The 14111-nt window shown below is 40.0% G+C and overlaps 1 protein-coding gene across 1 annotated transcript in view; it reads left to right on the plus strand.

Annotated features, from left to right (window-relative positions):
• The window catches only part of TEK (TEK receptor tyrosine kinase), a 136174-nt gene that overhangs the window by 93758 nt on the left and 28305 nt on the right, over window positions 1–14111 (plus strand). The window contains exons 8-11 of the mRNA XM_089678057.1: window positions 6070–6224; window positions 8135–8279; window positions 11881–12042; window positions 13147–13287. Of these exons, the coding sequence (XP_089534183.1) occupies window positions 6070–6224; window positions 8135–8279; window positions 11881–12042; window positions 13147–13287 (603 nt within the window). The remainder of the gene's footprint in view (window positions 1–6069; window positions 6225–8134; window positions 8280–11880; window positions 12043–13146; window positions 13288–14111) is intronic.

Below are 14111 nucleotides of genomic sequence, written 5' to 3' on the forward strand. Positions count from 1 at the left end.
CTCAGTCACCTATTCATATCACAGCTCCCGTTTACTTCAGTGTCCTCAGTCCCCCTTTACATCATAGTACCCTCATTACCTCAGTATCCTCAAGTATCCTCAGCCCCCTTTACATCACAGCCCCCCCCCCATTATATCATGGTCCTCTTTTACATCAGTGTCCTCAAGCCCCTCTTCACATCATAACCCACCCCCACCCCCCTTTATATAATAGTCCCCTGCCTTTTGCATCACAGTCCTCCTGTCATATCAGTGTCCTCAATCCCCTTTACATCATCCAACCCCCTCTTCCCATCACAGTTCACAGTGCAGAAGGCAAGAGGTGCAGTAGGTGTGCATGGAGGGTGGAAGCTGCCCAACTTTTCATTTTAACAAGCACAGGGTGGTTCTAGCAACCAGTCGCTCACTTGTTACTATAAAAAGTTTAACAGCTATGTCCTCTGTCCAGACCTGCTGCTCCTCCTGCCCTCTGCTCTGCTATGAGGATCACAACGGTGGCAGAAGGGTGACAAGAGGACACCCAGGAGAGGAGACTCAGAATGCAAAGTAGCGTGGCCAGATGAAACTGTCACTCAGTCTGGACCATGGTCCATCATTTAGTGATGCCTGTTTTGTATCTTTTTCACCCTCAGTCTACTGCTACCATTTCAGAGTAAGATTTAGTATGGGGTCATGCGTACAAACGCATTAATAGACAACTATGCTTGAAACAACAAAAAATACAAGAAATGCATTACATGCATAATGTAAAACAGCTGCTAATATTAAAATACAGCAACGTTTTTTAATGCAAGTTGGCATGTTAAATAACTGAAGGGATGGACGCTGCTCAACCGACCCCAGGAGTCCAGTGTTAAGGAATGGCCATTCCTTAACATTGGACTTCTGGGGTCCGTTGAGCAGCGTCCATCCCCTCACTTGTATTGACTGACAATGGAATCGCTCATGCTCCCCTCTTCTCACTTGCCGGTGGGGTAATCCTTTTCCTTCCATCCATAGCTTGAAGCAGCACTATAAGGTATACTTTTCTCTATTGGCATGATAAATGCCTTAAGGAAATGTAATTGAACTCTTTTTAAATAGTAAATGAATTTATTCTGCATACTGCTTGACGGGAGGAGGGACAAAAAGGGCTTTTACATCGTTTCCCTAAGCTCCTGCAGATAGAGCAATGTACTGCTCAAGGGCTTTGGACACAGCTAGGTGTGGTTATTCACTGCTATGATTATTCACAGATAGGGCTATTAACTGAGCCAACATCCATGCATATACAGTGGCAGATGGCAACAGTGCAGAGATTTCACTGCAGAAGGAAGACCATTGTCACCCTATCAACAGAAGTGCCTATCCAATTATTCTACTGGCAGGATCAATATGCATTTACAAAATGTTACAGGGAGTACTTAAAGTGTTAGTAAACCCAGGACCCTGCATTCTCTCTATATGGTCTCCCACAGTACACACAACATGGAAGTGCAATTATTTTAGTAAATATAAACTGCTAAATAACTTTTCTCATCAGAAGCATATAGCAGTCTTGTGACTTCTATCAGTGTCCAGCTGAGCACTGGTTAAAGCTTGTAGAAGGAGTTTTAATTTCCTCTGACTGTGCTATGAAATTGCATGACCCCTGACCCTATGTCTTGGCAGTGCTGATTGGCCCTGTGACGAGCACCCTCCCAAAATAAAACAAAACTCTCTAGCAATACACACCAAACTGAGCATGTTCAGACTTGCCACTGCTGCTCTGTACTATGGCAGATGGATTGGGGACAGTAAAAGAAGGGGAGGATCAGAAAAGATAAGTTCAAACAGCCCTTTTACACAATGCGGAGGATTAACCCCTTAGGTTCTACAGTAAGTATAACAAGCATGTTTTACTGAAAATACAGACTTATTTTGAGTTTAGTAACACTTTAAAAATGGAGACCATTCTTGTTGGTATGGGCAGCTTACACCACACATGTAATTTTATAGTTATATTTGAAGTAACTCAGTCTGTAATTATATCAGCTAATTTTAATCCCCTATACAGCATTGAAGAAAAGAGAAAATGTTTCATGCTCCCAATGGTGGATATAAGAGTAAAACAATATGAGGAAAATGTTATCACAATTTGTATATTTGGAGGCTTGTTCTGTCCCCTTTAGCTGTTCTGTCTAAGGCACTGACCCATGTGTGTCATATAGTAAATGCAATTCTAAATAGGAAAGCGAACATTATCTTACATTTTTAAAAACTATGCTTTTGGTGCTAAAATTATGGGGCAAGCTTTGCAGTTTGATAATGTCTAATTATAACATCCACCACCAACATAAATAAATGTAGCACAAATGGTGCTAGACCTGCTTGTATACCTACTGTAGCATATAGCTTAGGTCCTCAGACCATGGGAACTTGCTATATAAAGTGCTAATACATTGTGTGAACATGATTATAGTGCATGGCTTTTGGGAAAAGCATACTATGTGGGAATTTTAAAAGTAATTTGCAGGGTGGAAAAACAGGAAAAACAATTAGATCAAAGACAAAATCTTGATAAAGTCCAAACAAAAATTTAAATAAATACCAAACAGCACGTTTACCCTTTTATGCAAGAACACCATAAAGAGCAATGGCAACTTAAACAGTGTAGTCATTCAATGTAAACTTTCAAATTAAAGCATATTTAAAACAAAAAACAAAAATTTAATATTTTGCAGCTTACCACTTCTTAGATGTAGTGACTGCATTAGTTTTCACTTTTCAGGCTAAGAATATTTTTTGCAAGTGCAAAAAATAACTGTTAATCTTGCCAGAAATGCAATATCAAAGAAACTTCCTGTTAGTGTAAAAGAAACAAAAACAACCTTATCTTTATTGTGTAAACTACTAGTCCTATCAATCCACCATGTGGTGGAAATTAACAAAGGCAAACATTAAAGTCAAGCTTGGGTTACAGTCACGGCCAGGGGCAGATCTACTGCGAGGCAAACAAGGAGTTTGCCTAAGGCAGCAATTTTTAGGGGGGTGGTGCCAACAATGAAATTAGGTGCGTGCACGATCTTACCGACCCGGGTCTGCTTTGCATCCACTGGTGACTCTGAACAGAACAAATGTTGCTCCAACAAGCATGCAGTCTTGCCGTATATGTTGCTTAGTTCCTCTGCTCTCATCAGCCTTCCTGGCAGCAATCTCATCAGCTTCCTGGCAGCAATCTCATCAGCATTCCTGGCAGCAATCTCTGGTTACTGAGGGACACTTTCACACCTGGATGTCATCAGATTCTGAGCTCACACGGCCCCTTATTCACCATGCTCCAAAACATGGCTTCTCCTTCTCCTTCCTGTTCTCTCCAACTCTCTGTGTGCAAAACCCCACCTCTTTATGAATATACAAATATCTATGCCAGCAATGGGCAAACTACGGCCCGCGGGCCGTATACGGCCCGGCGGACCTTTTAATCCGGCCCGCGGAGCGTGGCAAACATCAGCTGCCAGAATGTGTGTAGGCGGGGCAGCGTGAGGAACGTGAGGGGAGCTAGGCTCCTCTCACAGTCCGCCCTGAAGACTGGAATGGCACGGGAACACGGCGAGAGGAACGCGCGGAGCAAAGGTAAGTGAATTGACACAGGGGGGACTTGGGGACTTAATATGGGGGATGAATTAATATGGGGAATGAATTACTATAGGGGGGATGAATTACTATAGGGGGGATGAATTACTCTATGGGGGATGAATTACTATGGGGGATGAATTACTATGGGGGGTGAATTACTATGGGGGATGAATTACTATATGGGGGATGAATTACTATGGGGAATGAATTACTATATGGGGGATGAATTACTATGGGGGATGAATTACTATATGGGGGATGAATTACTATGGGGGATGAATTACTATATGGGGGATGAATTACTATGGGGGATGAATTACTATGGGGGATGAATTACTATATGGGGGATGAATTACTATGGGGGATGAATTACTATATGGGGGATGAATTACTATGGGGGATGAATTACTATATGGGGGATGAATTACTATGGGGGATGAATTACTATATGGGGGATGAATTACTATATGGGGGATGAATTACTATGGGGGATGAATTACTATATGGGGGATGAATTACTATGGGGGATGAATTACTATGGGGGATGAATTACTATATGGGGGATGAATTACTATGGGGGATGAATTACTATATGGGGGATGAATTACTATGGGGGATGAATTACTATATGGGGGATGAATTACTATGGGGGATGAATTACTATGGGGGATGAATTACTATATGGGGGATGAATTACTATGGGGGATGAATTACTATATGGGGGATGAATTACTATGGGGGATGAATTACTATATGGGGGATGAATTACTATGGGGGATGAATTACTATGGGGGATGAATTACTATATGGGGGATGAATTACTATGGGGGATGAATTACTATGGGGGATGAATTACTATATGGGGGATTAATTACTATGCTTACTATGGGGGAATATTACTATACTTACTATGGATGACACATACACATCATTCATCTACTCTTGGTCTGGCCCCCGGGTCCAATATATGAACCCATTGCGGCCCTCAAGTCAAAAAGTTTGCCCACCCCTGATCTATGCAGTCTGAGGTTGTGTTAGAAAAACAGTGACATCTTGTGGCTAAACCGCAGAATGTCAGTCAAAACATTAATTTACTACGACACAATATGAGTTCAAACAATGAGAGCTGTTTCCCCATCTCACACATCCATGCATCACGGATAGATCATATGGGACTGCACACACACAGTATGATTACCACCCCCTGCCCACATTTCCTGCTGCCCGAAAATCAGCAGCCTTTGGAGAAGGTGGGGTAATCATACTGTGTGTGTGTGTGCAGTCACATACAATCTGAGAGAAGAGAGAGGGAAGAGAGAGGGTAGATAGAGAGTGAAGAGAGAGAGAGGTAAGAGAGAGGGGGGAGAGGGGAGAGAGAGAGAAAAGGGGAGAGAGAAGAGAGAGAGGGGAGAGAGAGAGGAGGGAGAAGAGAGGAGAGAAAGAAGAGAGAGAGGGGAGAGAGAGAGAGGAGGGAGAGAGAGTAGAGAGAGAGAGATAGGGAAGAGAGAGACAGAAGAGAGAGAAGAGAGAAGAGAGAGGGGAGAGAGGGAAGAGAGAGAAGGAAAGGGGGAGAGAGAGGAGAGAGAGAAGAAAGAGAGGGAAGAGAGAGGGGGGGTAGGGAAGAGAGAGAGACTGAAGAGAGAAAGAGAGAGAGGAGGGAGAGGAGAGAGGGAAGAGAGAGAGGGGGAGAGGGGGGGGAGAGGAGAGGGAAGAGAGAGAGAGAGGGAAGTGAGGGGGAGAGAGAGAGGGAAGAGAGGGGGGAATGAGAGGGAGGAGAGGGGGAGAGAGAGAGAGGGGGGGGGGAGAGAGAGAAGAGAGGAGAGAGAGAAGAACGAGAGGGAAGAGAGAGAGGGTGTGGTAGGAAAGCGAGAGAGAGAGAGGGAAGAGAGAGGGAAGAGAGAGAGAGATGCAGTAAGATACTGCTTAGTGAATTGTGCCCAGTGAGTCTCTCACCGGGCCCCCTACTGACCCCAGGCCCTCGGGCAATGCCCGAATGGCCAGTCTATCGAAACAGTTGGATCAGCTATCTGTCTGTCTAACAGACTCTAAAATCGGAGGTATTTTTACCATTCCCAAAAGGCCATAGAAAATGTATTAATGTTTTACAGATGGATTGATCATTTATTTGCTAAGCATTATAGAGAATAATTTAACAAAATGTTATATCATCATATGCACATAACAATTTGGTATAACTGGAAATTTTGGTGGGCACATCCAAGCACTAAAGTCTATGAGAAAACCACAATACCAACATTCTATTTAGTTTGCCAGAAATCACACATAAGTGAAATTGTTTTTTACCTATAATAAAAACTGAAGAAAAACTAAGCATGTTTCAATTTTAAATGTCTGTAAAAGCCTTCAGGTATAGATCATATCCTATTAATGGACAAACAATTTCTTTCATTTTCAATGCCTTTTATATAGCTGTCACATGTTTATATTTATAAATTATTTTTTTTCTTGCAGGCCCACCCTACATATCACCGCAGATACAAGAAATGGAAACAACATTAGAGCTAAATTCTGGGGTAGATTTCAAGCCTACTTGCAGGGTTAGTGGCAACCCAGCACCATCCGCACAAGATTTTCATCTTTTTAAAGGAGATGGTACTCTCTTTGAGGTAGTATATCTTGCTACTATTTAAAATGATTGTATTAACTAACACAAAATAGATCAAGACCTTTCTTTTTAAATCACATTAATAGAAGTATAGTAGTTCAGAATATACAGAGGCGTAGATTTTTTTGTATTGCCTAGGGTAGCACAAAACCTAAATACACCACTGAGAATATATCAGCAATCAATTACTATCTCATCTGTACAAAGCGCTGAGCAAACTGTTGGCGCTATATACTGTAAATCCTGTATAATAATAATAATAATACATAATGAGTATACATCACTGCAATATTATCCTACTAAAGATTAGTATACATGAAACAGAATTTTACTGGTTATTGCAGCAACATTTTTGTAGCACTGGCTGCCCTTGCAAGTACACAGCTGTTAAATTTCTATGGGGCTGAGTTCCAAGGGCAGGGGAGACCATCCCATGGAAGTCAATGGGAGGCTTTTGCACACTGTATGCCTTTTGTATGGGCTGATATTATTTAATGCTAAAGTTAAACTTGAGCGAAACATAAAAGGTACAGATTATTGTAACTCTGTAATTAATTGATTCATCATTCATTTTAAGTGTAGTTGTCCGAATTTTGATTTGGTATACACATCTTGCCATCCATTGTACAATAGAGCTCAGTTTGGGGAGAAAGAAGGAACATGTGTTCTGCAGTGCAAATGACATGAGAAAGAGCAAACTAAAAGAGGGATGAGCTAATCAGTCTTCTGCTTCTTCTTTCACTGTTTGGGAGGGGGGGAATAGGAAGAGAACATGTAAGTGAAAGTGGAAATGCAGCAGAGAAAGATCAGGTCCGTTCCCTTGCTAGGCTGTGCTGGGGGCAAAGCTCTGTAAAATATAGGACTGGATGGACAGAAATACAAGTCTTTGGCAAGTAGAACAACTTGTATATGCGGTTTGTATTTCATCTGTGCATACAGCTGTTTGCCTTTAAAGCTGCAGTAACTATTGGGATGCCAGGTTCACTGATACTTGCCGCTGATATTTCTTGTTACTAAAACACTTACTGTAACACTCTTCCTGTCCAACATTCACTTACTGCTCTGTATACTATATATGGAGGAACAGTCTTGTCATCATTTTGGCAGTTCTTATATCACGTAATATTATGTGAATTCTCCCTGTTGGTACCTATAATGACCATATCAATGTAATATTCCTGTCCAACATTCACTTACTGCTCTGTATACTATATATGGAGGAACAGTCTTGTCATCATTTTGGCAGATCTTTTATCATGTAATATTATGTGAATTCTTCCTGTTGATACCTATAATGACCATTTCGATGTAATATTCCTGTCCAACATTCACTTACTGCTCTGTATACTATATATGGAGGAACAGTCTTGTCATCATTTTGGCAGTTCTTATATCACGTAATATTATGTGAATTCTCCCTGTTGGTACCTATAATGACCATATCAATGTAATATTCCTGTCCAACATTCACTTACTGCTCTGTATACTATATATGGAGGAACAGTCTTGTCATCATTTTGGCAGTTCTTATATCACGTAATATTATGTGAATTCTTCCTGTTGGTACCTATAATGACCATATCGATGTAATATTCCTGTCCAACATTCACTTACTGCTCTGTATACTATATATGGAGGAACAGTCTTGTCATCATTTTGGCAGATCTTTTATCATGTAATATTATGTGAATTCTTCCTGTTGATACCTATAATGACCATTTTGATGTAATATTCCTGTCCAACATTCACTTACTGCTCTGCATACTATGTATGGAGGAACAGTCTTGTCATCATTTTGGCAGATCTTATATCACGTAATATTATGTGAATTCTTCCTGTTGGTACCTATAATGACCATATCGCTTAATAAATCTCTTTAATAATTCTGTTGAAAATTCTTCTTTAATATAGGCCGTGTCAACCAATGAGAGTAATCAGCTGACAATTGCCCAGTTTTCAGTAGGAAAAGTTCTACCTCGGGATTCGGGGCTATGGATCTACAGTGTAAAAACTGAAGCAGGGATGGCCGACAAGAATGTTTATATCTCAGTAAAAGGTAAGAAGGTACAATTATTGTTCTCTAGGATGAGTAGTAGTACGTGACTATGAAAACAGTCAACTTACTCTTGCGTGCCTCTTTAGTTTTGCATTTCCCCAATCCCACTGGTCTATTATATTCTTTCTCTGAAAAGCGTGCTACTGTTTGAAAACAATATGTCATTGGTGGCTGGCTTCTTTTTCCCTGTTTTGTGTGCTGGGCCACAGATGATGTCTATGTGTGCCAGTTCTTGTGCGCTGTACAAAATCTGGTGTGGATTGTTATTGTTAATACTGTATCTTGTCATGTTATTAGCTCAATAATGCTGGTGGTTTAAAAATGGGAGAGGCCACTTTAATGTTAGAAATTGCAGCTTACCGTTTTGTGATGTGATGTCTGCATTTGGTTTTTTTTTTAGACTTTTTACCTTTATTTTCACCTGGTGATCCAGCTAGTAACACTCTTCCTGTCCAACATTCATTTACTGCTCTGTATACTATTTATGGAGGAACAGTCTTGTCACTTTAGGCCAGGGGTGGGCAAACTTTTTGACTTGAGGGCCGCAATGGGTTCATATATTGGACCCGGGGGCCGGACCAAGAGTAGATGAATGATGTGTATGTGTCATCCATAGTAAGTATAGTAATATTCCCCCATAGTAAGCATAGTAAGCATAGTAATTAATCCCCCATATAGTAATTCATCCCCCATATAGTAATTCATCCCCCATAGTAATTCATCCCCCATATAGTAATTCATCCCCCATATAGTAATTCATCCCCCATAGTAATTCACCCCCCCTATAGTAATTCATCCCCCATAGTAATTCATCCCCCCTATAGTAATTCATCCCCCATATAGTAATTCATCCCCCATAGTAATTTATCCCCCATATAGTAATTCATCCCCCATATAGTAATTCATCCCCCCTATAGTAATTCATCCCCCATATAGTAATTCATCCCCCCTATAGCAATTCATCCCCCATATAGTAATTCATCCCCTATAGTAATTCATCCCCCATATAGTAATTCATCCCCCATAGTAATTCATCCCCCATATAGTAATTCATCCCCCATATAGTAATTCATCCCCCATAGTAATTCATCCCCCATAGTAATTCATCCCCCCTATAGTAATTCATCCCCCATAGTAATTCATCCCCCATATAGTAATTCATCCCCCATAGTAATTCATCCCCCCTATAGTAATTCATCCCCCTTATTAATTCATCCCCCATATTAAATCCCCAAGTCCCCCCTGTGTCAATTCACTTACCTTTGCTCCGCGCGTTCCTCTCGCCGTGTTCCCGCGCCGTTCTGGTGTAGCATGAAAATCTGTCTCCTATGAGGATCTGTCCCCCTCGACGTATCTGCGCATGTGCCAGTTTCAGGCATTAGCAGCCGATCGGCGATCTCCGGCACATGCGCAGATACGTCGAGGGGGACAGATCCTCATAGGAGACAGATTTTCATGCTACACCGGTCTTCAGGGCAGACTGTGAGAGGAGCCTAGCGGGAGCCTAGCTCCGCGGGCCGGATCAGAAGGTCCGCCGGGCCGTATACGGCCCGCGGGCCGTAGTTTGCCCATTGCTGCCCTAGGCTGCTCTCCTGATGTAGGCTGCATACATATCTCATGTTTCTCATCTCCATTACATAGAAGGATGTTGCTTTGTAGTTCACAGAAGAAAAAACATTTTTTATTTGAGAAAGCTGACATTTTTTGTCGGTTTAGTCCACAGGATGTTGTAGAGACACAAGATTTCTGACATAATCTACAAGTATTTTTTCTGTACTTTCATAAAATGTACTTAGCCCTTAAAAGAAACCTAATTCAGCCACCACGTCTAAGTACTGGTAAGCTTCAGTATTATACAATTTTGTTCTTGGGGTTAGATACCCTTTAGCCCGGGTTCACATATATGCGGTGCGGTATATCACATGTGATTCACACAGGAACCGCACCGCATTCCTGTGCAAATCACATGCGATTTGTGTGCATTGCAATTGGAGCCATACATTTTGTATGGCTCTAATCGCACTGCACACGCACCAAAAAGGTGCAGGACCCTTTTTTTGGGTCCTCACTAGAATCAGATCACATGGGTATTCACACCTATGCGATCCAATTCTGCACATTGCACCATGTTTTGATGACCGTTTTTGGGGTGTTGTTAACTTAACATACACACCTGCAGCTGTTCGCATGAACAGGGTACAATTCTGATGCAGTGCGGAATTCGCACAGAAAACACTGCAAATTCTGCACTGCATCAGTGTGGACCAGGGCTGAAGGGTTCAGTTAGCTGAAGTGTTGGGGGTCAGAGTAAAACTTACAGATAGGTTAGGGGTCACAGACATTTTGAGTGACTGTGTAATTTTTTAAATATTTTCATTGCTGAAAGCCCCATGTTGAGAATGAACTACTGAACCAAAAAGTCTAATGTTTGCTTTAAAAATTTCACTTAAATATAAAAAAAAAAATTATCTAAACCTCTAAAGACCCATCTTACCAGTTACCAAGTCTAATGCCTCGTACACACTATAAGAATATTGTACGAAAATTTTTGTATGAGGACCTATCGTCCGATAATCGGATCATTAGTACACAGCTTTTGAGAGCCGATCATGACAATTTGTGTGACAATATCCAAAGAGACAAGCGCAAAAAGTTTTCTTGTACGATACCAGATCGAACGATTTTCCTTTAATCAGTCCATTAGTTGTCCGAAAATACAATACAAATACAATACATTACATGACATCACTTTCGAAATTCTTTTCTTTCATAGGAGAATTTTCGTATCTTTAATAACCTTTTCACTTTCGATGTGAGACTAGCACACGAAAAAAAGGGGTGATCGTTCGTCCGATATTCTCATCGTGTGTATGGGGCTTTAGAATGACAAATAAAAACAAACAACCTAGCATGATAGAATACTTTTTTGACAGTTTTTTCTTTACAAAATTAATTAGTAAAAACTTTTCTGATATTGCTACATACAGGTAATATGAGAGCAAATTTTCCACTTGCCCTTGCATTCATATTTGCTACATTTTGACACAGTGGGCAGCACAGTGGCTAAAAGGTTAGCACTTCCGCCTGGCAGTACTAGGGTTGTTGGTTCGAAACCCAACCACAGCACTACCTGTATGTTCTCCCTGTGCCTGTGTGGGTTTCCTCCCACTCCCAATTGGATCCTGACTAAATTGGCCCTAGTATGTGTATGTATGAATATGTTAGGGCTCTTAGAGGGTTAGGGACTGATGTGAATGTACAATATATATGTAAAGCGCTGCATAAATTGACAATGCTATATAAGTACCTGAAATAAATAAAATACATCTACTAAAGGAATAGAGAAACCAGTGTTCATTCTAATCATTATGTGCAAACAAAAATCCTGATTTCATTTTTCATGCACTTGTTTGGAGTCAATATGGCTTCGCTTTATTTACTAAGATAAAAGGACATTTATTTGCAAAGTGAAAATGTCCTCCTTACTAAATCAACCCTAATGCATATATTGATGATATGTCTCTAAATAGGTTTACATTTTGTATTTCTGTTCTGTGCACCATATATATATATTTTGTCATCCTTGTATTATTCTGTTCAGTTGCTCCCTATCCACAGTATGGACCGAAGTTGAACAAAAGTGGACCTAACTATATTAATATTTATGTTAATATTGAATCTTATGGCGGAGATGGTCCGATAGCCACAGCTACTGTACTTTACAAACCTTCTAAGAAGTCTCCTCGATGGAATAGCTTAGTTGGTAAGAAATACTAAACTTGATTATTATTTAAACTGCAAAGAACCAGGACGTTTGAACTTTTGTAATGACAATAGCACAAAACAAGTATAAATTACAAGCTAAAAGGTTAAATGAAACATAAAATCTAAATATATAAATATAATAAAAAAAGGAAGCAAATGTGGTCAATTTAAGATGCCTAAGCATTTTTTTATTTAAAAAACATTCTAGAGATTCCTTTAGTGTAATACAGTTCCCAATACACATCAGAACACTTGGGCATTTGGTCATATGCTACATCTTTGTGAGCAGAAATACCAAGTCTTATGAAAATTTTGAGACTTACCAATATGATGTTCACTACTTGAGTCCCAGATACCGTTTAATATGGAAGAGGGACAGTGGCTATTTGTCTCACCACCATTTTAAAGCTAGAGAACCTTATCTGAGTGATTTATCACTCCATCTGTAGTACAGATACAATATTTACAAATTGACATGCCATATGTTAATATTATTGAGTCTCTAGGGAAAGTAAAAGTAAGTTTTGTAGTTAGGTGATTATGATTTGCCATGGTATTTTATATAGATAACCTTTGTGCAATAAAAGAAATGTGTATAGCAATGATAGGCAGTTTTTATGTTATATACATGGTCAGGTTGGTTTGTTAAGTCTACAAGATAGGTCATAGGAGGTGGAATAGCATTACCAAACATCTTGCATGAACATTATATGTGCCGGACATTTTTGAATTATTAACTGTATTTGATGTGATTCTAGGTATTAGTGGTTGAGGTAGTGTAAGATATTGAGGCATGTAGTAGTAGTGGTAATCTATGTGAAAGGTGACAACATAAGACTATACAGCCATAAAATAAAGTCAGTAGAATTGATTAGTTATGTGTGGACTGCTGTTCAAACAGTATTATTGCTATTATTACAGGAATTTATATAGGACCATCAATGTATGCAGTGATTTACATACTGTAAATTTAAATCAGTTTTAATTTTCTTTGAAACAGTGGTAGCTATGAGTTAATGAATAACCATAATTGAGCTGTAGCTTTTGACTGTACAGTAAGTTGACTTGATTCCTTCTATAATGATGGTATACTTTCTTTCAGTTCCCCTTACTGAAAAAATTGCAAAACTTGAAAATCTGGAGCCAAGAACTGAATACAAGGTCTGTGTTCAGCTAGGTCGTAAAGGAGATGCAGGTGTTGGTCATCCAGGACCTGAAAGTCTCTTCACCACAGAAGCATTTGGTACTATTTTATTAGATTGTTTCTTTTAAATACCTTCTAATAAATTCCACATATGAACAAGTCTTTTGATAATAGTATATGTGATCTCCTCTAATTCTTTCATTTGGTGTTTGTAACATCATACAAATTTTCAGGTCTCGTTTCTTGTGTCTATCTTCCATCTGTTATCTATTAACTAAGTATTGCTGGGTCACAGAATGAGCATCTACATGCTAAAGTTGTTGTCCAGTGAGCAGACAGGTGGTTGAGTAATCTGCAAAACTGAAAGAGGAAATTGCTGTCACTGTCCTTACTATGCTGTGTTCAATGGCTGCCTGCATTACAAAGTATAATATAATCCTTTAGAAGCAAACAAGCCAGAGGATAGATTTGCAGTAACTCTATTAAGCATGTGATGACTGAGGAACATGACAACGTGTAAAGGAAAGTGATTTATTATGGCCTAAGCACACTCAGCACACATATTATTTTACAGTATATCCTTTTAAAGTATGGGAGATGCCACTTAGGAGGCCTAATCCAGATAATATTGGCAGGCACTAATGGCATTGGTGTTTCATGTAAGGCACCCTGAATCCACATCCACCTTGTAATCTAGAAACGGGCAACATTTCAACTTCCTGAGTCTGCTGAAAATTCCTGCTTGCAGGAACAGCATCACCCTTTTAAAAATGAGTTGACACTGACACCTGCCCCATTGTTCCATTCCCCATTGGAATGGGTTTCATTGGTCACATGCACACAGGATGTTTTTTTTTCCTCTCCTAGATGCCTTTGCTCCAGAGGAAGAAAAAGCAGTGGTAGAAAAGTGCCTAAAGCTACAT

Source organism: Staurois parvus, unplaced genomic scaffold (assembly GCF_062004578.1).
Source record: "Staurois parvus isolate SC_StPar_1 unplaced genomic scaffold, SC_StPar_1.0 ptg000198l, whole genome shotgun sequence".
NCBI classification, from domain to species: domain Eukaryota; kingdom Metazoa; phylum Chordata; class Amphibia; order Anura; family Ranidae; genus Staurois; species Staurois parvus.